Here is a 26,049-nt window from a genome sequence, read left to right on the forward strand (position 1 = left end):
TACACACATGTGCTTCTTAGGATAATATTTAGATTCATAGCCTACTCTATAAAATCACACAATTACAGTTGAAAACTCTCCACCATCTCACTCAATACAGTTTTTTATTTACTTCTGGCATATTCTTACTTACAGCTATAGGAACATAAGCTTATGAATTCTTGACTCAACGTCTGTGAACCTTTAGCATTGCATGAACCCAAGCTCCTTCCAAGGCTGTAAATCAAACCCTTCAGTATCTGTGGAAGTTTCTGTCTTTCCATTTCCCACAGCCCACCAAAGGATTTGTGACCCTTTGTGACAGAGGAGAAGCTCCCAGGCAATTTTGTGTTTGCTGTAGGGAAGGTTGGGTTGCTCTGCATCAGTTCCCAGAGCAGCGCAGAGCATTGGCTTTGTGATGTCAGGGCATGGATGCCACCTTGTCGTGGTGACATCCCAAGGTTGCCTTGGTGCACGGAAGGCCTCAGGGTCAGAGCAGCTCTTGGGCTTGCTCAGTGCAGGAGCATCCTCCTGCTTGAGGCGTTTGTCAGTGGGCAGCTGCACACTGACAGGAGCCTTGTTTGTTTTTGTTGTGGAGCAGAGTGTGCAAACTGGCACAGCAGTGCTACAGTGATGGAGCAGCTCGCTGTTGCAGTTTGCACCATTTATGGCATTGGCTACGCCGGCTATTACCTCACCAACCTGGCACGTAAGTAGAGGTTTTCCCTGGCTGGAACCTGAGCTGGCTTTTGTAGGTCTCCCTGCTCTTCCTTAGTGACCGGGTTGCTATTGAAACACAAAGACCATGAGGATGCCCCTGGTTTGGTAAAGCTCCTGTCAACACCTTCAGCAAAACACGGGGTGTCTGTAGCCAGGGGGCTGCGGGCAGCATTTGCAGGGCTTCTGTTCCCTCCACGGGAGAGCCTGTGGCAGCAGAGTCTGGCATTTCCTCACTTTGCTGGCTCAGTGTCTTGGGGTGACTTTACTTTTAAGATAGCTCTGAGAGCTGGGGAAGTTGAAACTGCTGGAGGCTGATGGGAGTTTTTTCTCCTGACTAATTCCTGGCCATGGGTGAGAATTGGCAGTGGTTTTAACTATTGAGAAGTGAGATCAACCTGTGAACACCACCTGAAGATGTGAGGCCGGGAATTTCTTGCTCTCTTTGGTTTCTGGCTTCTGACGAGGTCACAGGGCTCTGTCTCGGCCTCCTCCCCCCCTCCAGGCCGGACAAGGCTGCAGAGGGCGGGGTGGGGGAGAAACGGAGCCGGCCAGCCTGACTTGGTTTGCAGTTTCTGCCACTGAACTGAAACCTGACACCATCAACATCTGCAGCTTTAGCAAGATTTTAACTCTTTTACTACCTGCATGAGACTTGCAGATTGTTTTTTTCCAGAGAGAGAGGGAGTGATCAACCATCAACCCATTAAAGAGAGTGAAGAAAAAAATTAAATTTAGAGGGGGAAGAGAAAGAAGGAGATGCTTTAATAAGCTGAAGTATTTTTCTGTTAAAGCTATGGAGATGGACAGTAGTGTTCTGAAAAAACCTCCTTTAATTCATGACAGAGTATATTGGGAGGAATGGATTGTTTCCAAGTGTGGATTTTGAGCAAATGATGAAGTAGTTGTGACACTGTGAGATCCTGGAACAGAGGGGGAGAAGTAAGAGTTGAAGATTTGTGGCTTTTAAGAAGCAAAAAGAAAACTTCTGTTTCCAGGAGGGCTCACAAAAACAGATGAAGAGAACTTTTGCCTTTGAATAACTCATTCATAAAAATGACATCCCTAGACTCATGACCCATAACACACCTCAGAGTGATGGGAAATGGGAGGAGACAACTGATGACAGATTTCAGGGCAGCTGGCATCAGAGAAATAGAAAGCTATGAAGAAAAATTGTTTTCTTGTGAAAAACTCCATAGATAGCAGAAGAAGACTTCTGTTTCTCTACAAAGACTGATGAAAAGACTCCAGCAGGAATTGGGACTGTTGTAAACACCAAAGTTCTAAAGTTTTTTGTCTCTATGTGGTCATGTAAACAAGGGAATGGTTGGGTAGTGGGGGAGAAAAGGGTTGTTCTAGAAGTTTTATTCTGGTTTCTTATTCCTGTAGTTTTTGTAAATAAACTTTCTTTATTCCATTTAAGTTTTAAGCTTGTTTTGCTCTTGTTCTAATCCATATCTCACAGCAAGAAATAAGTAACTTTTCTAGTGATTTTTTTGAAGTTGTTGCTTTAAACCACACCAGTCAAGCAGGACACCTTTGAAAATGCAGACTGGGAGATCTTCTCAGATGCTTCTCTAAATAGGCCACGGTTCTCTCCAGTTTTCTCATAGAATTTGGTTCCTTTTCCTTGCCCATTGCAGGTCATCTGAGCCGTGTGTTCAGAGGTGCCGATCCTGAGGTGAGTCAGAAAGGAACATTTGATGCTCCTGGTGTTTCAGAACTGTGCAGGGAACTGTGAGCTTGGCCTGTGGCAGTAGAGTGCAGAGGGCCAGCTGGGTGGGCTGAAAGAAGATCCATTTCCATGTTTACAACAGCAATAGCAAAGGCATTGTTGGCTATTTCCTAATTTTCCATTGCAGAGCTTTAAAAGAACTCAAAGCTCAGATTTGCAGAGAGAACGTTGCTTGCTGATAGTAGCCAGGGTGAACTCTCTAATTCAGAGCTATTTGCACCCTGGCTGAATTAACCCATTTTAATTTACTTGGAGAGACTTAGAATCCCATTGCTATCAAAGCTGATGATTTGTGCTTGGTAGAGCTGGTTGTAGAAATCAAGCTGAAGAGAAATAAGGTTCCAAATGATAGGGAGCTGCCTGTCCCTAACTCCACCATCTGTCCACAGAGCCCAGAAGCAAGAGCAGACTCTGCTGTGGCTCCCTCTGCTCCTGGAGAAGAGGCCAAAGAGGAGCAAAATGAGCAAAAGGAGCACGAGCCTCCAGCTGTGGTCACAGCCCAGCCTGACCATGCCCAGACAGTAAGTGCCAGTGCTGGGTGCTGCTGTCTTTAGTGCAAGGCAGAGCTGCAAGTTTCTGAGCAGCCAGCACTTGCTGTTGCTGGCTGAGGATGCTGAGTGCTGGAGTCCTGCCAGCACCCAGCCATTCCCCCATCCCGTGGCAGCTGGAAATTGGGCTTTGAGCCGTCGTGCTGAGGCCCCAAAGCGCTGCTGCCTGCGGGTGAGCAGCTGGCTGCTTGGCTCAGGGAAGCTCTGTCTCTTGGCTTCTGCCAAGCCATGGCCAAGGCCTCACACGGCATTTCAGGGGCTCACAGGGATTGGTTTGTTTGCTGTCCCTTTTTGGAAACCTCAGGATGACCTGGAGAAGTGTTCTGCAGTTTTCTGGAGTAATTCTTCACTTCTGCAGAGTCTTTTAGGCCACCTGTCTTTTGGCTTTTGATAAGCTGCAAGGAGATGATTGTGTTGTCCATGAAGCTGTGGCTGGCCATTCTTGTCCTGTGTGGCCAAAGAAACAAACTGTGTAGTTCTGAACCCTTCTTCTGAGGCAAAATCCACAAGTGGCAAGTTTCTCTTGATACGTTTTGTGGTGAAGTCTGCAGCTTTGGAAACTGCATTGGAGCCTAGTGTGGGGGCAAAGCTGCAAGTCCTTGAGTGCTGTCTTTTGTTGCTAAGAACCCCTTTAGAGATGGTTGTTTTTTCTCCTCAGAGCTGTTTTCCTCCTCCTGCCTCTTCTGTCCTGACACTCCCTGTTCAACCTATAAATTTCTGCCTATCCTAGTGAGGTGGGACAATTCCATGGTTTAGGTGGTTTAGGTGGTTTTTGGTGACTTTGGTCATACATTCATTACATGACCCATGGCTTCCTTCATTGGCATCCCTAGGGGTGTGTCAATTAATTTGTTGATGAGGCCTTTTGAGGATCTCTGTCAGTGCCACTCAGAATTCTCAGCTGACAAAAGAGGGAGGAGAAACACCTTGGTCCTCTTCCATATCCTGAGGTGGCCATAGAGGCTCTGACCTGCAGCAGAGGATCCAATTGCACACATCCTTGTCTCCTGAATGAGCAGGATTTCTAACAAGAGTGTAGATGTCAGAAGGGCAGGAGTGGCAGGGCAGGCCTGAAAAGGGCAGCTCCCAGGCACTTGCTCTCCATTTGTGTGTACAGAACATCGAGGCAGAGCCCCAAGCAGAGCTGCCCGAAGCTCCAAGGGCCATCATGGCAGTGAAGAGGAGGCCTGAGGAAGACAGAAGCATCGAAGAGGAGATGAATCTCCCCTGGCAGAGAGGAAATCAAGAAAACCAGGTGAGTGAAAGTGAGGCAGACACTCCACTCATGGACATTCCTCTCTCTGGTTCTTCACAGGCCTCTGATGAGGAGCTTCTGGCAGAGCTGCAGGAAACTGAGGCTAGGATCAGGGCAAGGGAGGAGAGGCTGGAGGAAGAAAGGAGAATCATCGAAGAGAAATTAGATCTCCTCGTTCAGCAGCAAGAGGCTCTAGAAAATCGAGTGAGTGAAAGAGCGATAGGCACAGCAGTCACTGCAGTCTGGTGCTTTCTGCCCTTCTTGCCTTTCCTCTGCAGAGCAGCAGGGGGCTGGGCTGATGCCTCTCAGTGCCATCCTGCTGTAGTGTCTATCCCAGCTGCTTGGAAGGACATTTCCTGCTGTGCTCAATCTCAGCTGCTGCCCTGGACAGTGGCACCAGTCATTTGCCCCTTTTGCCAGCACTCATCTCAAGGGATTCCTGCTGGCCTGCTCCTGCTCTCCTTGTTTCTTCAGGGCTTTTTGCAAGTGAACACAGTCCCCCAGACAGATTTGGAATACAAGCTGCAAGCTGTCTCTATCCCTTGGTGAATCTGCTGCTGTGCTGCTCTTTCCCTTTGCTCACAGTCAATGAGCCTTGGCACACAGGGACAAGCTGTGGTCTCTGACTGCTTTGTTCTCTTTGACTTGAGGTGGACGTGTTGATATCTCACCTGGCAGCCTGCGAAGGCTTCCAGCAAATGCCTGCTGATGAAGAGCCCCAAGGTCGGCGGCAGGCACAGGTACTGTCCCAAGCACAAGTGCTGCAGGCTGAGCACCTTCTGAAGATGGTGCAGAAAAAGAGGACTGAGGGGGAGGAGCTCCAACATTAGAACAAGGAGCTGCAAATGTGTCTGCAGCCCTTGGAGGGGGAAAGGGATCCTTGGGAGGAAGTGCAATGGTCGTTGTTGCAGTCATCCTTCAGAAAATCCAGGAAAATGGAATATGAAACTGGCCATCAACTTGATTAAAACCAACCTTGGGTTTTGACCATTTGGTTCCAGAAGTGGGCATCCAAAAAATCCAGTTGATGAGCTTTGCATGTGGCTAACAGCAACTTCCTAAGGGCTTGCATTTGAAAAGGGAACTCAGGGTAATCTCTGCCAGCCAGCTTTCTGACACAAACTCCTTTCTTCTTGCAGATCTACACAGGCTCTTCCATTCAATCTGCTGCAGCAGCAGCAGCAGCAGCAGCATCTAAAGGAGCCTTTGTTGCCCAAGCTGAGCAGTGGATCCTGGGCAGTTTGTCCATTTCCAGCAGTGACACATCTGCTGCTCAGCTCCAGGAGAGCCAGGGAGACTTCGTGGAGCAACTGAGTACGTCTGGTGTATTTCTTGTCTGAGGGACAGTGTATTGTGTGCACGTGCCAGCAGAGCTGTAGCAAATGATCCTCCTCACTTTGGTGTCCCAGAGACATTTAGGACTCCCCACAGGAACTGCTGTGCTCTGAGGCAGCGAGAGAGCGCTCTGGCTGTTCCTGCTGCCTCTGAGGGCAGCTTGGACTGGCTCGGCTTTGCCTGGCATTCCCTTGCCACTAAAGGCAGAAGCAGGAATTGTTCTTGGATCAGCAGAAGGCTGTGGCCCAGCAAATGATCTATGCAAGTTCTGTGTGCTAGTGGCCAAACTGAACAGAGTATTTGATTCCTAGATTCTCCTTAGACTCCAGACTTCCCACCGCTTGTCAGAACCACAAGACTTCAGAGATATTGATTGGTTTTGGGGTTTTGTCTTTTTGTTGTGGTTCCGTTTTTAGTTTTCAGTTTTTATCCTTGTTTGGTTTTGCATTTAGGGGTTTTTGCTTTTTCTCCATCCTGAAAGAGCTGTTCTGCCCCAGGTGTCTTACTGGTGTCATTTTTAGGACTGTTTTTATTGCCTCTACTACATCTACAAGGTTTTTGTGAGGATACTGTATTTTTGTCAGTGAGGACTCGTTTGAAAGAACATCAGGTGACAGCAGAAACAGAGAGCAAGAGATGTTTTCATTGGGCCCACAATGAAGAAACAGATACTTGTATAACAATCTGTAATTAATATCCTAGTTTTATTTTTATAAAGATGTGTCCAAGAGACACATCCACGTGGTGTGATCAGATAAAACAGCACTGCAGGCATTTCTCAGGAGCGAGCCTGCAGCCCCTGTGCTGTGTATTCCTCAGATCCATGGCACTTTTTCATCCCTGATTCCCAGCCATTCCCATGACTCTTAGAATCCTACCTATTGGCCCAAGCCCTGCTCAGATCAGTCTCTGGGAAAACACATCAAGCCCTTTGTGATTCTGCAGCACAACCCATTTAATCTGCTTCTTGCCCATGATAGCTGCCAGTGCTGTGCTCTCAGAAAAGACCTGGTGGGGCTGAGAAAAGATCCCAGCTGATTTGGTGTCTACCTTCACCTGCTGGGACACAAAAGGGCCTTGATCTGCACCTGGCTGTGTCTGATCTCCAAGGCAATGCTGGTGTGTCCTGAACGGGGGCCACAGCTTGTCAGGGGCTCAGGCTGGCTGTGTCTTCATGCCATTGCTTGTCAGTGCTCATGCTTGGCCTTTGCCAGCCTTGTGCTGTGCCCTGCTGTGCTCTCTGCGCTTCATTTCCTTCCAAGGACTGGACAAAATCAGTCTCTCTGCTGCCCATTTGTACTGCACAACTGCCTGTCTTGTTGCTGCTGTGCTTGCTGCCCAGCTGACCACAGAGGGTTCAGAGCCCCAGACAGCGGGGCTGCCTTTGGCATCTCCTGCAAGTTCGGATTTCTGCCTGAAAGTCAGCATCTTGCATTTTGTTTCCCTCAGGGAGAATGGTGAACAAGGAAAATCCCATCACAAAATACATTGAACTGGAAAGTCTTGGCAGCGGGTGAGTCCAACCACAGTCACTTCTACACAGCCATGGGTCAGGTGTTTCCCTGGGGGAATATCCATCAAGTGGGAAGTCAGACAAGTTGTCCACATGTTTAGACAGCGCGCTTAGTCTGCCCCATCTCTCAGTACTGGCCAGAATTTGTCAAGTGTGCTCAGAAGGCATTGTCAAAGACATCTCCATGCTGCCAAGGTCTTGCCTGCAGCAAGGAACAGAACCTGGGAAATCTGCTTGTCTCTCAAGTGTGGGACAGCTCAGGATTCATTTCCTTCACATTTTTGGATGTCTCCAAATCATCTGGCCACACTAATGAAAGGAGAAGAATCTTGCTTGCCTGAAAGCACAACCTACCCCCAATGAGAGCTGTCAGATAACAGTTCTCAGGAACATTTCTCTCCAAGAGTTTGCTAAAGGAAATACTCCGTGCTCAGGATTAGAATTGCACAGTTTAGAAGCTGACACCCGAGATGAAGGAATAAGCTGCCTTTTGGAGCTGAGGCAGTAAAGCCCAAGGCTTCAGGAACAGGCCCAGTGCCCAGGCACTTGAGGGGAAAATGCATCATCTGCCTTCTGGCAGACCCCTCCTGCAACCTGCAGCTTTTAGGCATTTACAGCAGAGCTCTCCTGTCTGGACTGGCTTTCAGTGCAAGATCTAAATGGCTTCTCCTTTCTTTGCTGCTGTTTTGTTTCTAGGGGTTTTGGAGAGGTTTCCAGAGCACTTGACATTGCAACAGGAGGAGAGGTAAATGTCAACAGCCCCTGCAGCCTCTGCTGCTCTCCAGGCCTTTCCCCACTGCTGACAGCTGTGGCTGGAGCTTTGAGTAGAGCTGTGCTGAAAAGGCACAAGAAGCACAGACTGGAGCCAGCCTGCAAATTGCACTTGGAACAGGCTTTGTGGACAAGGCAAATCGTCAGTGGCCACATGTCCTGTAACTGACCCCCAAGGAAGCAGAGAAATGGGCTGTTGGAATATCACTTCCTAATTACTCCAGTGATGAGGTCTAATCACAAGGCACTTTGGCACAGCTTGGCTGTGCCATTCCAAAATCACTTGCTCCATGTGGGTTGTGGTCTCATGCTACCAATTTTCTCAAGTTACTCCTTTCAATGTCATTTGAGGTGGCCATCAAGAAAATAAATGTGCAAGGAGTGAGTAGGAAGATACTAACCGTGAATGAAATCAGGATCATGGAGAGCAATAGGAGTCCCAGGATCGTGAATTACTTAGCCAGGTGAGTGGTCACGGTCCTATCCCTTGAATGTTTGTTTACATACTACAAGCAGGAGAGCTTAAAAACCCACTTTGGTCAGTGGCAGGAAATAGAGCTGTTAATGATTATTTCTCTACTTATCTCCAATGGATGGGAAGAGACTGCATTTTGTCTGCATGAATCCACCCTGGCAAATGCAGACTGAAAATGGTTCAAAAACCTGCATCAGCCCTATCTTAAGAATTCAATACCTTCTAAGTTCATTGCCTCCACAGTTCTTTGGGCTTGAGTTTTTCAAGTTTCTTAAATGCTGATGAACCATCCAAGAGAGGATTGCCCTTGCATTGTTGCCCCTCTTTTCCATTGCTGTGCATGCCAGGAAGACTAGGTGCTTATTTCCAGAAATGCCATGCGTGACAGGTTTTTTATCTGGGCTCTTCCTAAACTGCCTTTCTCCTTGAGACAGCACAGACTGCAAACACTGCACAGCCTAGAGGCAATGTCTATGCCTTTACTTCTGCCCTTGTCTCCAAGGGACCCAGAAACAAGACTCAAGCAAAAAACCAACCTAGGCGTGCATGTTCACCTGCATGGCCTTGTTTCCTTTTTTCAGCTACCTTGTGCATGAGGAACTCTGGCTGGTGATGGAGTACATGGACGGAGGCACTCTGAGAGATCTCATCGACGAGATTCAAATGTCTGAAGGAGAGATTGCAGCTGTCAGTCGGGAGGTCAGGGATCCCATCTGTGCTTCCAAGGCCTTGAGCTGCATTGTCTGGGAAACAGGGGCTCAGAACGGGAGGGATTTCATGGGCCAAGCTTGGTTTCTGTGCTGCTGCTAGGCTATGGGCAAGCAAGAGCATCTCAAGGGAACTGTCTGCCAGTGCCCCTACACTCACTGGACTCACTTCCTGTACTCTTATCCCCTGCTCTTGTATTCTAGCTCTGTCTCTCGCATTGGCATTTGCACTTCTCCACCTTGCCTAGCTAAACTTTTGCCTGTCTGCACTACATTCCTTGTCTCTAAAGCAAAGGTGTACTGGCCGGATTTGAAACCAACAGGAAAGAGAAAAAAGAGAGACATATTTGTTTTAGTTCTCAGCTGAAAAGGGTAGTAGTGCAGCCCAAATGCTGTTTGCTTCTGAGCACATGCACTGCAGCTGCAGTCACCCTGGCTGCTTTGCAGGGGACAGTCTACAACAGCAGTTGCTGGTGCTCTTTCAAAAGCTGACATGCCTTTCCTGAGAAAGGTGCTGCTCTGCTCCTGTTGGAGCAGCAGGCTCTTGCTCTCAATGGCGCTGTGTTCTGCCATTCCTCCCCATTCCCCTGCAAAGGGAACCTTCCACAGCTCTTTCCTTTCTTGTGCGATGAACTCACAGCACTACTTTTTGCCCCCCTGGTTCTGTTTTCTCTCTCAGTGCCTGCAAGGACTGGATTTTCTTCACTCCAACCACGTGATCCATCGAGATGTCAAGAGCAACAACATCCTTCTTAGAACCGACGGCTCTGTCAAGCTGGGTCAGTGTATTCTTGCTCAGCTTCAGCCTTCCAGGAATGGGGGGTGTGGGGCTGCTTTCAGTGACTGCCAGCTCCCCCAAAATGCTGCTGCTGGCAGTGCAGGGGTCCCCCCTGCTGTGGGCTGAAGGCACAGTTGCAGGGTGCACACAGCTATGACAAGGAACCACAAGCAGCCAAGAGTGCTATTGCTCTGTGTGGGTCTGTGTGTGTTCCTTCCAGAGGGAGGGAGCTGCAATCTAAACCTTCAGGAAAACAAGAGGCACTGCTGGAGGAAGTGTAAGAAATGGGGGGATGTTTGAAGTAGCCAATTCATATTGCCTTGGCTAAAGCCCTAAGGAAACAGAACAGGGAGTGTTGTCCAGGAAATTCAACTGCACATTCTCAAACTTCCACTGGGGAATTCTCTGGCTTGGTTTCCTAATTGAGAGTATTAAAATTAAAAGAGTATTTTGCTTTCTCCTCAGCTGATTTTGGCCTTTCTGCTCAGCTCACCCCTGAGCAAAATCAGCGGTGCTCGGTGACCGGGACTCCTTGGTGGATGGCACCTGAAGTGGTGAAGCGTCAACCATATGGCCCCAAAGTGGACGTGTGGTCTTTTGGAATTGTGGCAATTGAAATGGCCGAACAAAAAACTCCTTATGTCAGTTTCACTGCTCGATCGGTAAGGAGCAAATACTCTCTGATCCCGCTGTCTTTCTCACCTGTCCCGTGTTCTCTGCTCACTGCACAAAATCCCATGGCCATCTGCTGGAAGTACTTCCACCAAGGCCCCTTCTACAAATGGCCCTGCAGCACATCAGCATCTGCTGGAGCTTTGGTTGCAGCACTGGGGGAACTCAAGCCTTACCTCGCCCAAACCATCTCCATTCTCAGGCAGCATTTTGCTTTGCCTTAGAAGTTGTTCCAGCTCTTTTGGCTGTGTAGATGGCCCCAAGAATAGGAAACAAGCATCTCAGAGCTGCTGTTATCTTTCCAGAAACGAAGCAAAGAAACTCAAATCAAACCAAGTTTCTAAAACAGTGCTTTTGAGAGAAGAGGTGCAGCCCCATTCTTCTCACAGGGAAACTTGCCTGAAACCTGGAGATGAGGCTGTAAAGCCAGAGTCTCTTCTGCTTCTTGTGCAGTGCTGCTGAGACACTCAGTGACCACCTTCTTTCCTAACCCAAGCCACTTTCTCCATATCACCAAGCTGGAGCCTGGTGACGGGGAGAGCCTGCCAAAACCTCCTGTTTGTTTCCTGGCACTTTCTGGGATGGGCACAGCGTTAATGCATTGACTTGGGAATCCAACGGGCACAGGCTTACCACAGGGATGACACTTCTGATTTCACCATGAATATTTTCCTTTTGCCACCTAAGGGAACCTGAAATTTTCAGAGTGCTGAGAGACAGAGCTGCAGGTGGCTCCTGTGTGCCCAAACAGGCATTTTCAACCCAATACATTTGTGGAGGCATCTTAATGTGTCTGTGTTGAAAATGAGATTCCAAAGGTTTGTTTCCTTCCCTGAGGAACACCTGCTGCATTTCCTTTCTTTCCTTCCAATTACCATCATTTTCAAGAACAGGACAAAAAGCTGGATGAGTTTTGTTTTATGGCAGCTGTGCTTAAGGGACCAACAAGCACTGCAGAGATTCTTTTCTTATAAGAATCCTTGGAATAGTACAGTTAGTTAGAATAGCAAAATCCCTCTTCCAAAAAGGCTGCCAAGCTGCTGGGAATCCTCCGAGAAGGAAACACGTATTTGCTGATGTAGTTGCCACTAAGTAGAGCAGGCAATGAAATCAGCTGCCAAGGCAAGATCTGCTGCATGTTAGCAAAGCTGTGGCTTTGGGGCTTGGGTTTTTTCATGATACAGGAAAGTCGTCATCCCAATGCTACAGGAAAGTCATGTCTGCCTCTCTGCCAGGGCAAAAACTGCCACTGCAGAGTGGAGCTGAAACAATGGGCTCTGGGAGAGCAGTTCCAGATGGGAAAGAAGCAGGTGGAGCCTTGTGTTTCCTTTTTCCCCAGGCTAAATTCCACATAGCCACAGAAGGGACCCCACAGCTGCGGCAGCCCGAGCAATTCTCGCCTTTGCTGCGTGACTTCCTGAGCTGCTGCCTGCAGAAAGGCGAGGCGCAGCGCTGGTCTGCCAAGGAGCTGCTGCAGGTAAAATGCCAAAAGGGCTGCAGGTGAAACAGTGTCCCAGGGATGGGCTCCTCCTCCACTGAAATCCAAGGCATCAGATGAGCCCCCATCCTCCTCCCTTCCAACCTTGGTGCTGTTCAGCTGACAGTGGGGAGGAATCCTAGACTGGGCTGGGCTGGCAGGGAGTGCTGGGTTTTAGCGCTGGCTAAAATCACCAGGGCACTTACTCATTTCTTGCTGGGAGCTATGGATTAGGAGAAGGGCAAAACAGGCTTCAAAATTCAAAGGAATAACAAATTTTATTATCAGGCCCACAAGAATAAGAAAGGTCTCATCTGTGCAGTGAAAGGGTTCAATCTCACCCAGGTGATGGCAGTCACGGTGTTGGATTTCAGGCTGTGCTGGGCCCCTCTCTCTGCCCGGGAGCCGCTGGGAGGGGAGGCTCGGCCTGGAGCCGTCGCTGCACGCCGGGGAGAGGGTTTAGTGTGGGCAAGATGTCAGCAGCCGTGGCCTGGCCCAGCCTGGGGCCGGGGTCCCGCAGCCTCCATCCCCCGCCCGGGAGCCGCTGGGCTCTGGCCCGGCCTCCCCCAGGAGCACAGGCCGTGGGCGAGCAGGGCCGGCCTCACCAGAGCTCCGTTACCTTCGGGCTCCGGAAGCAAAGAGGGCCAGTGCCCGGGCTGGTGGTTTTCAAAATGTGCATCATCACAGAGGCGCATCTCATTTCTAAATGGTGCAAAATGTTGTCAGTTCTCAGAACTAGCCAGCCATTGGCCTGTCTCAGGCACAGGGGAAGCTTCCAGCAGCTTCTCTCAAAGAAATCACTTCCGTGTGGGGTTTCTTACTTCTTTCCCTAAATGTCAATTCATCTCAAACTAACACACAGGGACATGGAAAGGTCATCTAGTCTGTGTCCTGCAATGAGCAGGGACATCTTTCAAGAGATCAGGATACTCACACCTCAGATATTTCCAGGGGTGGGCCACCTACCAGCTCTTGGGGCAACCTGTGCCACTCTTGCCCCATGCCCCTGACCTACTCTGACTCAATCCCCTTTTCATTTAAAAAGTATTCCCCTGCCTTTGAAGCTCTTAGATTGGAAAATCATGCTTTCTTGTTGTTTTCTTTTCCTTTCTGCAGCATCAATTTATAACATCGGCCATGCCTGGGTCCAGCCTGGCACCTCTCATTGCTGCCGTGAAGAAGTGGAAGGAGGAGGCAGGAATGCAACAATTAATTTATAAACTGTCTTCTCCATGAAAAACTTAGAGTAGGATTATAGAGTAGGATTGCAGAGTAGGATTGTAGAATAGGATTATAGAGTAGGATTGTAGTGCAGGATGGTAGGGTAGGTTTGTAGTGTAGGATTGTAGAGTAGGATTTTAAATAAAATTTCTAAAATCTCAACTCCTTTGGAACATTTCTCTCCTTCTGACCCTGTGAGAAAGCTCAACATTTCCTCCTGAATTGTCAGTTTTTTCTTAGAGGTGGAAAGGGACATTGATGGCTTCTTTGGTACAGTTTGTAAAGGGGGGAAGGCTCCTCTTCATTCATCCTCCCCAGACCACACTGCCTTTGGAATATGGCCAACTGGACAAGTTTTGCCAGAATGCTGTGACATTTTTATTTGAGGCAGAAACAGCAATGGCATTTGCAGGAAAAACCAAAGGAGGAGCGGTGCAACGCAAACATCCTGTGCAGATGCAGGTTGTGCAGATGTGACTCAAGAGTATTTGGGTTCCTGCCACTTGAATTTGTATTCCTAAGAGAAATTTCTTTGGCTGGAGGAGAGTCTGGCTGAAGAGAGAAAGCAGAAAGAGCAGTGAGGGTGCTGTGCAAGGTCTCCTGTGGTGCAGAGCTGTCAGCGACTGTGAGGTGAGAGCGGGCCCGGCCGTGGCCAGGCTGGAGCCCCAGCAGAGCCCTGGCAGAGCCCGGAGAAGCCTGAGCCTCGGCACAGGCAGGCTGGAAGGAGGCCCTTGGAGCTGCAAGAGGCAGCAGCCTGGCCCTGGCTGCCTCTTGCTGGCACCAGGCAAATCCTCCGCTCTCAGAGCCAAGCTGGCAGCTGGCTGCTCCTGAGGGGAAGCGGCGCCGTGCTGGGCACAGCACACACTGGTGCCATGGGCTGTCTGGAGTCTGCACAGGAGGAGAGAAAGGCAAAGAGCAGCCCAGGGCTGTGCCCTGCCTGACCATTGCTGCTCTTCTGCCGCCTGCCCTGGAACTCCTGGCAATGGTCAGCAGTGTGTGCAGCACTCTGGGCACAGGGGGAGGGAGCCGGGCTGCTCCGCAGGCTCCAGCACAGGGCAGTGTCCTTCAGGCACGGCATTTCTGCCAGGGGAACCGAGGCCAGCGTGAGGCACTGACAGCAAGTCAGGGCACATCTGCACGAGCCACTGCCTCACACAGCTCTGGGACCAAGTGCCTGCAATCCTGGAGTTCTGCACTGAGCCACAGCAAAGGTGTGAAATGCTGAGGGTTTTGCAGAAATATTCAGGGGCACCAGGCCAGCCTGCTTGGTGCTCTCTGGGGCACAGCAAGCACTGTGCAATGCAGCTCGGAGCTGCTGGCAGAGAGGGACTATGGGCATGTGCCTGAGGCTTGTTCTTGAGTAGTGATTTGGGAGGGGGCAGAAGGGTCTCAGTAGGCAATTGGTGTTTTCTTCATTAATTTCTGCATGGACGACACAATGTGGCATCACGCAGCAAGAGCACTTGGAAAACTTTTTGACTCTAAGTTTGTGCTGAATTCCAAGAAAAGGAAGGAGAGGTATTGGGAAGATGCTGAAGTGTAACAAATAGGGGTTGTGAATTCCGTTACTTTTAACAAACAGTTTTCTGGGATTGAAAGTCAACAAATGTGCTTTCCCCAAGGAATTCCCATTGTTGGTCTGTGTCCGAATGGATGTTCCTGCCCTGGTGTTCATCCAGGTGCCCACAGGGAGCCAGGAAGATGTGGAGCCTCCCAGCCAGGTGTCTTCCCAACACGCATCACCAGGACCACGGATCACCAGGGCTCTGCCCAACGGGGGTCACTGGGGATCATCCAACGCCCATCCTCCCATGGGGGATGGAGCTGGAGCAGCACACGAAGCTCTTCCCGCACTCGGGGCACTCGCAGGGCTTCCCTTACTGGTGCCTCCGTTGGTGTTGGGTCAAGTTAGAGCTCCTGGAGAAGCTCTTCCCACACTGGGGACACTCGTAGGGCCTCTCCCCAGTGTGGATGCGCCGGTGGGCAGTGAGGATGGTGTTGCGGTTGAAGCTCTTCCCGCAGTCGGGGCAGCGGAAGGGCCTCTCGTCTGTGTGAATCCGCTCATGTCTGATGAGAGTGGAGCTGCGTTGAAACCTCTTCCCACACTCCGGACACTCGTAGGGCTTCTCCCTGGTGTGCATGACCTGGTGATTCCTCAGGTCAGAGCTCCACCCAAAGCTCTTCCCACAATCCAAGCAGGTGTAGGGTCGTTCCCCTGTGTGGCTCCTCTGGTGATTCCTAAGGCTGGAGCGGTCACTGAAGCTCTTCCCACATTTCCCACACTCGTAGGGCTTTTCCCCAGTGTGAATCATTTGGTGCCGCATGAGGCTGGAGCTGTGGTTGAAGCTCTTCCCACATTCCCCACACTCGCAGGGCTTTTCCCCAGTGTGAATCACCTGGTGCCGGAGCAGGTGAGAGCTCTTTCTGAAGCCCTTCCCACATTCCAAGCACTTGTAGGGCTTCTCCCCTCCATGAGGCTTCACCCCAAGCTCCGAGCTCTGGCTGGATCTCTGGCCACCTTCCTGGCACAGGGGGGATCTTTCCTCTTCACAGCTCCTTGGGCTGGGTTTGCAGACCCACCTCGTGTGGGATCTCTGGGGCTTTTCCTTCTCCTCCATCTGGCCTCGGTTTGGGAATGAAAAATCCTGGTTTGGGGGAAAAACAAGAGAAGAGTGTCTAGGGGTGGGGATTCCTCCTTGCCCAAGTTCATCTCAGGAAGTCATTGGGCATCTTGTGTCTGTAAGAACCTCCAGGACACCAAGATTCAGCACAAACATCCTCCAAACATCAAGATGTTACTGTGGAGTTAAATGTTTCTGAAAATGCTTATTAAAATCATGTAGAGGTAGGCCACAAGAATGCTTGGTATTGGGGATGATCTAGCAAGCGGAAATGTTTACGATAATGGGAACTGTTTCTTGGGGTCTCCAAGATACCCACCCAGAGATAAGATTCGTACATGTTCATACAAGGATGAGCTAACTCTCATGAAGCAATATAGATAAAGTTAATGAAGCAATATTAATGAAGCAATATTGACAAGGTTGTTATAGTGATTACTGCTACAGCTGAAATTGTATAAACATGTGCACTTTGGACAAAGACGATGGAGGTAGATTTGGGTTGCTGATACACCTAGTGCCCACGCACTTCAATAAAGCACCTGCATATAATCAGTCTGTGATTATGTGTGTTCCTGAACTCTAACATTTTGGTGACCCAGATGGGTCCCTGTGAGTGCTGCTGAGCGAGCTCACGACCCGATCATGCTCCAGCCGGCACCGAGGGATTCTCGGGAAGCCCATCCGGCTGCGACCGTCTGCGCTGCTCACAACGTCCCTCTGAGAGAGGTGAGGTGCTTTTCAGTCTGCTCTGGTGCCTGCCGATAAGATGCAGCCAAAGCTTCGCACAGTTGGGCTGGAGGAATTCCTGGTATTGCCCAGGCGCCGCCTGTCAGACAAGTGCGAAAGCGCTGCAGGTTGGGCAGCAGTGGTGTGTGGTGTATTGTAACTGTAACATGGAGAAGCTTAAAGGGATTTGAGGTGGCAATGCCCCTGTACCACCTACTTCTCCTTTGGGGTGCTTATTAGCACATTGCAAACAGGGAAACTTTGGGCAAGATTTACGTAAAGTTGATTGATTATTGTAATACATGGTGGCCAGGATATGACCTAGACAGTGGGGAAAAGTGGCTGAGAAATGGATCTTTGCAGTAGAACACCATTTTACAGTTGATGTTGTTCTGTAAGCCAGAGGGAAAGTGGGATGAAGTTCCGTACGTTGATTTGTTTTTCTATTTGTGAGACAAGCCAGAATGGCAGGCTGAGTGTGGATTGATGGCAGCTAAGGCACGTGTGAGTGATGAATGTGAGCTTTGTGTAAAAGGAAAAAGTTGTTTAGAGTACCTGGCATTAAAAGAAAGTTTGTGTTGGGGGAAAGAGATGGATGTTGATTTACAAGTGGTTTCAGCAGAACGAAAAGAACCCAATTTTGTTTTGTCTGCCCCCACTTCACCCAATCCTATTTCACCTAACCCTATCTCGCCTAATCCCACTTCACCTTGCCCTCTTTATCCTCCTCTACCGCCTTCACCTGATCCTTCTTCTCCAGGAGATGATCCAAATCTAACCGTGATACAAGGAAATGTGAAAAATGCTGGGGAGGAAGATAGCAGTAGCGGGGGTGATGATAATAAATCAGCGACACCGGTATCCCATCGGACTCGGTCACAGCTCGCTCCGGTTCTGGGTAGAACGGGAAAAGATTTGGGCAGACAAAGGCGGACTGTGATTGCCCCCTTGAGACAAGGAGTAGCAGTAGAAGGGCCGGTGTTTGTAAAAATTCCTTTTCCACTCGCAGACTTGATAATTTGGAAAAAATCAGTTGGAACTTAGAGAGAAAATCCTGATAAAGTAGCAGGAGTGGTAAAAATGATTATGAAAACTCAGATCCAGATTGGGATGATATACAAGTAATAGTGGAGAATTTAATGGACTCTACTGAGAAAGAGATGGTGCTTAGAGCAGCCAAGGAGAAGGTGAGAGAAGATCTCAGAACTGGGGTGCTGACAGCGACTTTAGATGAGAACTTTCCAACCGAGGATCCTGGGTGGGATCCCAATGCCTCTGGGGACATGCGGAGGCTGAAGAGATATCAAGAGTGGCTCCAGACAGGGGTTGGGAATGCTGTACCTAAGGCTATGAATTGGTCTAAATTGTATGAGGTAAGACAGGAAAAGAAAGAATCCCCTGCTGCATTTTTGGAAAGGCTTAAGGAAGCAGCAAGAAAGTATACAGATCTTCAACTAGAAACAGAACAAGCGAATGTTCAGCTGGCGTTCATTTTTCTTGGGCAGCTGCAGGATGACATTAGGAGAAAACTGCAGAAGTCAGAAGGAGAAGATTCAAGGAATTTGAATCAATTACTTGAAATGGCTTGGAAAGTATACAGTAACAGGGAAAAGGAAGCTAGTAAAAAGCAGCAGCAAAATCTTTTGGCAGTGATCCAAGGAAGAGAGAATCCAGGTTTCAGAGGATGCTGCAGAGGTGGTCGTGGACTGGGGAGGGGCGGACTTGGCAGAGGACGAGGGGGATGGGTTTTGCCAAGATTGGGGTTAAATCAATGTGCTTCTTGTAGACAAGAGGGGCACTGGAAAAATGAATGTCCAAATCGGTTTAACCAGGGCAAGCAGTTCAAGCAGAATCAAGATGTTTCCAAATTAATGGTGCTGGGGGAGTACAGCAGCTGACTAGAATCGGAACAAAAACCAATACAAGAACCTTTAGTAACTATACAATTGGGAGATAAAGAAGTAAAATTTCTGGTGGATACGGGGGCTACATATTCTGTGCTAAATGATCTAAATGTCTCCAAACTGGAGACAAAACAGCAACAATAGTTGGAGCCACAGGGAAGGAGGAGAATCGACCATTCCTGCAACCCCTGGATTTGTGTTTTGGAAACAAAGTGTTAACACATGAATTTTTAGATATGCCTCAGTGTCCAATTCCACTTTGAGGACGAGATTTATTAGCAAAATTTGATGCAGTGATAACTTTTGAAAACGGGGAGCTTTTAATGAAAATACCTGAATCAAAGACAGGACAAATCTTAATGATAAAAGAAAAACCAGTCTCTGCTATCCCTCGGGAAGTAGAGGATGCAGTAATTCCCTCTCTATGGGAAACAGACATACCAGGAAAATCTAAGTTGGCACAACCAGGACATGTAGAATGAAAAGAAGGAGCAAAAGCTGTCCAGGTTAAACAGTATCCCATAAAGCCAGAAGCACGGCAAGGAATAGTAAAGATTACTGGAAAATTTTTGAAGTACCAAATTTTAGAAGAATGTGAATCAGAATTGAATACACCAATACTTCCAGTGAAGAAACCAAATGGTGAGTACAGACTAGTACAGGATTTGAGAGCAATAAATGGAATAACTAAAGATATTTACCCAGTGGTAGCTAATCCCTACACATTGTTGACATCTGTGAAAGAGAAATAGAAATGGTTTACTGTAATTGATTCAAAAGATGACTTTTTCTGCATACCACTTGACAAAGAAAGTAGGAAACTGTTTACCTTTGAATGGGAAAATCCAGACAATGGAAGGAAAACTCAGCTCACCTGAACACGACTCCCACAAGGATACAAGAACAGTCCAACCCTATTTGGAAGTCAGGTGGCGAAGGAGCTGGAGATTTGGAACGAGAATGGGCAAGTACCAAGAGAACAATACCTGCTGTTACAGTATGTTGGTGATATACTGACAGCTACAGAAGAGAAAACAACCTGCATAAAGGTAACAATTGAAATTTTAAATCAGCTAGGAATGGGAAGATATAAGGTGTCTAAAGAAAAGGCACAAATTGTCCAACAGACTGTGATTTACCTGGGATGTGAAATCTCACAAGGGCAATGTAAGCTGGGTACTAACCGTATTCAAGCTATTTGTGCTATTCCAGAACCCCAGAACCTGCATGAGCTGCGAGTTTGCTTTGGGATGACAGAGTGGTGCCACCTGTGGATCATGGACTATGGACTAATTGCAAAACCCCTGTATGAAGCCCAGAAGACACAACCGCTTACCTGGGGCAGACCACAGAAGGAGGCCTTCCTCAAACTGAAGGAGGCATTGACAACAGCTCTGGCATTAGGATTGCCTGATCTATCCAAAGATTTTCAGCTGTTTGTGCATGAAAGATCACACCCAGCACTGGGAGTGCTGACCCAACCTTTGGGAAGCTGGAAAAGGCTGGTAGGCTGCTTTTCCAAACAACTTGACAACGTGAGTGCCGGATGGCCTTCATGCCTGCGGGCAGTTGCAGCCACTGTGATGCTGATCCAAGAAGCCAGGAAACTCACGATGGGCAGACACATAGATGTCTATGTGCCACACATGGTGACCACTGTGTTAGAACAAAAGGGGAGCCATTGGCTATCTCCAAGCAGGATGATGAAATTCCAGGTAATCCCAACCGAGCACGATGGTGTCACATTAAAGACAGCTAAACCTTCTGAATCCAGCTTTGCTCCTAACCAGCAAACACATCTGCCCAACAAGCAGAAATGGTTGCTTTAACCAGGGCATTAGAGATGAGTGAAGGGAACAAAGTAAATATCTGGACTGATTCAAAACATGCTTTTGGAGTGGTGCATGTACATGGGGTACCGGGGAAAGAAAGAGGACTGCTGTCTTCTAAAGACACACACATCAAGATGCAGTCCTGCAATCAATAAAAGCAGTACAAAAGCCCGAGCAAGTAGCAATCATGCACTGCAAAGCTCACCAATCAGGAAGCTCCAAAACTCATGAGGGAAATCGGAAAGCAGACTGGACAGCCCGACAAGCTGCTCGAGAAGTGCAAACTGCAATGGCATTGATACCTTTAAAAACTAATGTATCTCAATTCAATTTACCTCCAGAACCAAAATATTCAATAGAGGATGAGAAATGGGGACGCTCACTGAATGCACAGAAGAATTAAGAAGGGTGGTATGTGACTACACAGGGACAAGTAGTGGTACCCCCCTTGATAATGAGAGAAGTTCTACAAATTAAACATAACAAATGTCATTGGAGTGCAGAGGCATTGGTGAAATCGTTAAAACAAAATTTAATTTCAGTACGGATGTTAACAATGGCAAAATCAGTAATGTCAAAATGTGAAATTTGCTTAAAGAACAATCCAGTGGCTAGATGACAGGCACAATTAGGGAAAATACGGGTAGGAGTAGAACCAGGAGATTATTGGCAAGTAGATTTTGTAGAATTAGCAAGAACTCGAGGATACAAATATCTATTGAAAGGGGTTGACACATTTTCAGGATGGCCAGAAGCTCTTCCCTGTCACACAAATCAAGCAAAGGAGACAGTCAAGTGCTTACTGCAAGAAATCATTCCAAGATTTGGGGTGCCTCTAGGAATATCATCAGATAGGGGCCCACATTTCACAGCCACAGTAGTGAGGGAGGTGAGTAGGTTACTGGGAATAGCTTGGCATCTCCATACACCATGGAGACCCCAATCCAGTGGACAGGTAGAGAGGATGAATCAGACATTGAAGAGGCAAATCAGCAAAAGATGCCAAGAGGCTAAATTGCAGTAGCCACAAGCTTTACCAATAGCACTGCTGAGGATTCAGATAAAGCCTAGAAGCGGGATGTCAGTCAGTCCTTATGAGATATTGGATGGGAAACCATATGGATGCCCTGAACCTAATCCAAATGTACATGTTACAGGGAAGCAAGAGGTGTAGAATTATGTTCTGTCTCTTGGAAAAGCTCGAGCTCGGCTTCGGAGCACCCTTGTGTGGAACAGGCCGCTGACTCTTGAGAATCCAGTTCATGACATCCCCCCAGGAGATGAAGTGTACGGTAAAAGCTGGAAGGAAGAACCATTAAAAGAAAGGTGGAATGGACCCTATCAGGTACTGTTAACTACCTTGACAGCAGTCAAAGGAGCTGGACTGGATCCCTGCATACATTACACCAGAGTGAAGAAGGTTTCCCCTGCACTGTGGACTGCACAAACTGTAGGGCCAACAAAGCTGCAGATAAAGCGGGTTTGATTGTTTCAAATGTCTAGGTTGCTAGTGACTGTAATGGTGATTATTTCATGGCCTTTAGTGCCATCAGTTGGAATCAATGTTACCTTGGGATGTGAAATGCAAAAGGATCAGCTCACAACTCTTCATTTGACAATGAAGAGGGATGTGGGGGTGCAGCCAGAAACACAAGTGATAAAAGTCTCTAATACTATTCAGGCAGAAAATGGGATGATTGGATTAATTCAAGATTTGGCCAACATGCAAAACACCAGCAAAATAACTGCCTGTCTGCCAATACCAAAGGCAGCAGGAGACCAAATAAATCGGGGAATTAGAACATCAAAATTACATGAAATACAAAAGAATAAAAATGAAAATGTGAGCTTTGTACTGCACATAGATTACGAGTACCCAAATAAGACAGTGTTTGAAAATGCTGTGAAGCCAAAGTATTCATCTATATGGGATTGTCATGAAAATGGAGGAAAGTATGAACCAAAACTAGGCTAGTATGGGGGATTAGGGAATTATGGATGGTGTTATGAAAAGATAGCAAAGGTTATTAAAGAAAAGATTCCAGTATCAAAGTGGAAGTGTGAAGGACAGGAAGGAAAAGATCGGGCTGAAGCTTGGGACAGTGCATGGTCAATGAGTGGGCTTCAGAAATTCCAATCTATGGCAGATAGCCCTTGGTGCATTAAGTGGGAAGGCTCTGAAAGTGAAACAGATCCAGGGGTATGGAACACTGCAACCAGTAGTAGAATGGAGGCAGACAAAGTGAATTGGTGGGAATGGAACAAAACTTAGGACTGTACTTCTGATGATGAAGAAATAAAACAAATGCCACCACTTGTGGTAGCTCTGCAAATTGGATGTGCCTGCAGAGGAATCACACATAAACAAGGTGAAATAAATGACCAGATAGGACAAGTGATCCAAAAGGTAATATGGAGCACAAGTACAGTTCAGAGTCCAGGCCAATTTGGACGGGCAGCAAGCGATGGCACCTGGACAACACATCTGCCTGAAGGTGAAAAAGTAAAAGAGATTACTTTAGGCCTCCCCACCTTATGCCCAGTTTGGAAAAGGTCCCCATTCAAGGGAGAACATGAACTTCTGCAAATAAGCATGAGACAAAAAGTTCAGGAAAACAAAATTGAAGATGAAGAAAGATGGCAGGAACCCTCCAGCAGTGTAAAATTTGAGTGGGCTCTGGAATCCTTGTTTGGTCCAATAGCAAATTATAACAATAGAAAGATGTTGTACAAACTTACAGGCCAGGTAGAAAGACTGGCAAGAGTTACCAAAGAGGGATTTAGAGAGCTAAATGTACAATTACAAGCCACAACTAAAATGACCCAGCAAAACAGATTGGCTTTAGATCTGTTATTGTTGAAAGAACACGGAGTGTGCGGGTACCTAAAAGGACAAATTAATCACTGCTGCATCCACATCCCAAATGGAACTGCAGATGTAGAACACAACATTAATCCGTTAAAACAAATAGAACATGAAGCACAGAAAGAGAGGGAAGATCTGACCACAAGTTGGGTAGATACAAGTTTTGAAGGGTTAGGATGGAATGTGAGCTCCTGGATCAAATCTATTCTTGAGAGTCTGATAATCCTACTAATTGTGTTCTTAGCAATCTGGTTAATCTGTGCAGTTCTGAAAGGAGAGATAAAGAAAAGAGGATCCTGGAACCAGAAGATAATAAAGGCGCTGACACGGGACAGAGATCCACATCTGCATTTGTCATCTCCAAGTCCTCCAGAGTGTAACAACGCTTACGACAACTGTGGATTCGAAGATGAACATCAAGTATAAACACAGAAAAAATGACTGTATATAGTGAAAGCATTACACTTATTATAGTAAAGTGAAATACTTCCAAAGAGAGGAAATACGTCACTATGGGGTTAAATGTTTCTGAAAATGTTTGCTAAAATCATGCAGAGGTAGGCCACAGGAATGCTGGGTATTAGGGATGGCCTAGCAAGCTGAAATGCTTACGGTAATGGGAACTGGTACTTGGGGTCTCCAAGATACCCACCCAGAGATAAGATTCGGACATGTTCATAAAAGGATGAGCTAACTCTCATGAAGCAATATAGATAAGGCTAATGAAGCAATATTAATAACGCAATATTGATAAGGTTTTTATACTGATTACTGCTACAGCTGAAATTGTAGAAATATGTGCACTTTGGACAAAGACGATGGAGCTAGATTTGGGTTGCTGATACCCCCAGTTCCCGCACACTTCAATAAAGCACCTGCATACAATCAGTCTGTGATTATGTGTGTTCCTGAACGCGACCAAAGACAGATCAAAAACTTCCAAAACACAAAAAATCTGATATCCCTCCAAAATAGAAAGATTCAGCCCCCCGACAAAAAAACAAAACACCAACATTCAGCCCAATAAAGCTCAGAAACACCAAGATTCAGCCCCGTGAAGATCGTGCATCTCCCTGCCCGGGCACTCGCTGCATGGGGGGTGAGGGGGGCAATGAGGCCGGGCCGGAGCAGGGGGTGCCTGAGAGAGGCCCCGAGCCCGGCAGAAGCCCCTGCACAGCCATGCAAGTGGCTCCTGGCCGGACTCGGGGATCCCCCTGGCCATCCCCGCTGGAGCAGCCTGGTCCTCAGGGACTCTGGCCCCTGCGAGGGACCCCAGGCTGCAGCAGGACAAGGATTCCTGGCCCTCAGGGGGAGGCAGTGACATGACCTGACTGTGACCCCCATCCCTGTGCCTCTGGGCGGGGAGGGGGACGGAGAGGGGCACAAAGTTAAGCCCGGGAAGGAGGGACAGCTGGGGGGAAGACGGATTTCCCTAGGAATTATTTTACGTTTCGTTTTCTTGTTCTGACATGTTTGAATAATAAATTCAATTAATTTCCCCAAGTCAGGTGTGCTGTGCCCGTGACCAAGGATTGAACTGTCCCCACCCTCATCCAGACCCCCGAGCCTTTCCTTGTGTGTTCGGCTCCCCGCCCGGGACAGGAAGGAGAGTCACAGAGTTTTGGCCTCGCTCCGGCATGCCCTGCTCCATCCCGGACTCACCCCCAGCTCCCAGCGCCCTCAGCTCCCGGGCACCCCGAGCTCCCGGCGCTTCAGCGCAGCGGTGCTTCCTTGGCCTCCTGCCCGGGCCGGGCCCAGCGCCGGGGCCGCTCCTCAGCCCAGGGGGCCGAGAAATGGCGGAGCTCAGCCCAAGGCAGGCGACTCCGTGCCGTGTGCAGAGCCCGCCGCTGGCTGCGATTGGCTGCTTCTGCCGTCACTCGTGGCTCTGGCGCGCGCTGATTGGGCAGAGCGGGGACAAGCCCGGCCCCGCTGGCGCCCCCAGGGCGGCCGTGGGGCAGGAGAGCCGCCATTGCCGGAGCGTCTGTGCGGGCCCGGCAGCAGCGGCCGGAGCCCGGTGAGGCGGCGGCGGAGCTCGGAGGCGGCCCCAGCGCAGCGTCCCGGGCCCAGCGCAGCCACCTCCGGCCTCCCGACACGAAGCGGGACGAGCCAGCGCTGCTCCGCCACCGCCTCCTGCCGAGGCCCCAGCGGCAAGGAGACCGCGGGCAGCCGCTCCCGCAGCGCCCTCAGCCCAGGGCCAACACGGGCCGGCCACGGCACAAGCCACCCGCCACAGCCCCTGCCGCCCCCTCCCGGGCCCGCAGCGAGCCCCGAGCCCCCGCAGAACCGAGCGCGGCTCCCACCTGCGATGGCCGGGGCCGCCTCCGAGCTCCGCCGCCGCCTCTCCGGTTGTTGTCAATGAAATTACAATTTTGACAACTAGGTCCCTTGGGTTAATGGCAGTTTAATTAAAAATGAATACAATTTAGTAAATGGAATAGTAATTTCGTATAAAACAATACAATTTAGTAAAAGAATATCATTAAGCAAAAAATTCACAATTTATATATATAATTTGCCAGTAATTCAGTACGATTAAAGCATAAGCAAAACCGACCAGGGTACGTGGGGTGCTTCTCACCCCACCTCACATACAAAACAAAGCACTTCAAGCTAAACTTATATACTGTATGCTTATACATATTCATTCATGTTTCCCATATGTTTTCTCCTATTTCTGATTTTTTTTTTGATTTTATGTCACTTTCCTTCACGGCACATGCTTCATTTGTTGTTAGGGCGTCTTCAGTCTTCTTTTGGGGGTCTTTTGGCGAAGGCTTCTCCTCTTCCTCGTTGTCCTTTGGATAACCTTACAGGTTTGTGTGTGCGTACTAAGCCTTGTGTTATGTTACTCTACTAATTAGTCTGATATTTACTGATTTTTAAGCCCAATAGCTAAAGTCATTCTAATTTT

The 26,049-nt window shown here is 48.4% G+C and overlaps 3 protein-coding genes and 1 long non-coding RNA gene across 4 annotated transcripts in view; 3 read left to right on the forward strand and 1 right to left on the reverse strand.

Moving 5' to 3' along the window:
• The window catches only part of LOC147648715 (uncharacterized), a 96,620-nt gene that overhangs the window by 12,307 nt on the left and 58,264 nt on the right, over positions 1–26,049 (forward strand). Inside the window, 1 exon segment of the mRNA XM_086866488.1 lies at positions 341–345. Within this exon segment, the coding sequence (XP_086722614.1) occupies positions 341–345 (5 nt within the window).
• LOC147648716 (uncharacterized) lies at positions 5,377–7,832 on the forward strand. The gene is made up of 3 exons (XR_015279993.1): positions 5,377–5,551; positions 7,022–7,085; positions 7,782–7,832. It is a non-coding gene; the product is annotated as an uncharacterized LOC147648716 (long non-coding RNA).
• LOC147648717 (serine/threonine-protein kinase PAK 1-like) lies at positions 8,217–13,348 on the forward strand. Its single transcript, XM_086866612.1, has 5 exons — positions 8,217–8,320; positions 8,913–9,030; positions 9,718–9,817; positions 10,282–10,478; positions 11,828–13,348. Exons 1-5 carry the CDS (start codon positions 8,277–8,279, stop codon positions 11,990–11,992), a joined length of 624 nt encoding a protein of 207 aa, XP_086722738.1. The 5' UTR covers positions 8,217–8,276; the 3' UTR covers positions 11,993–13,348.
• LOC111943441 (uncharacterized) lies at positions 12,228–24,936 on the reverse strand. The gene is made up of 2 exons (XM_086866581.1): positions 24,801–24,936; positions 12,228–15,831 (listed from the first exon to the last, which is right to left on the reverse strand). Exon 2 carries the CDS (start codon positions 15,802–15,804, stop codon positions 15,064–15,066), a length of 741 nt encoding a protein of 246 aa, XP_086722707.1. The 5' UTR covers positions 15,805–15,831; positions 24,801–24,936; the 3' UTR covers positions 12,228–15,063.

The sequence above is a fragment of the Cyanistes caeruleus genome, chromosome 31, assembly GCF_971803275.1.
Source record: "Cyanistes caeruleus chromosome 31, bCyaCae1.hap1.1, whole genome shotgun sequence".
Taxonomy (NCBI): domain Eukaryota; kingdom Metazoa; phylum Chordata; class Aves; order Passeriformes; family Paridae; genus Cyanistes; species Cyanistes caeruleus.

What these genes read in the sequence shown, in the direction of transcription:
- LOC147648717 (XM_086866612.1), top strand. Translation starts at nt 8,277, where the DNA reads ATGGAGAGCAATAGGAGTCCCAGGATCGTGAATTACTTAGCCAG. An exon ending in ATCGTGAATTACTTAGCCAG is followed by an intron (nt 8,321 to 8,912) that starts GTGAGTGGTCAC and finishes TCCTTTTTTCAG; the next exon opens with CTACCTTGTGCATGAGGAAC. An exon ending in CGACGGCTCTGTCAAGCTGG is followed by an intron (nt 9,818 to 10,281) that starts GTCAGTGTATTC and finishes CTTTCTCCTCAG; the next exon opens with CTGATTTTGGCCTTTCTGCT.
- LOC111943441 (XM_086866581.1), bottom strand. Translation starts at nt 15,804, where the DNA reads ATGGAGGAGAAGGAAAAGCCCCAGAGATCCCACACGAGGTGGGTCTGC.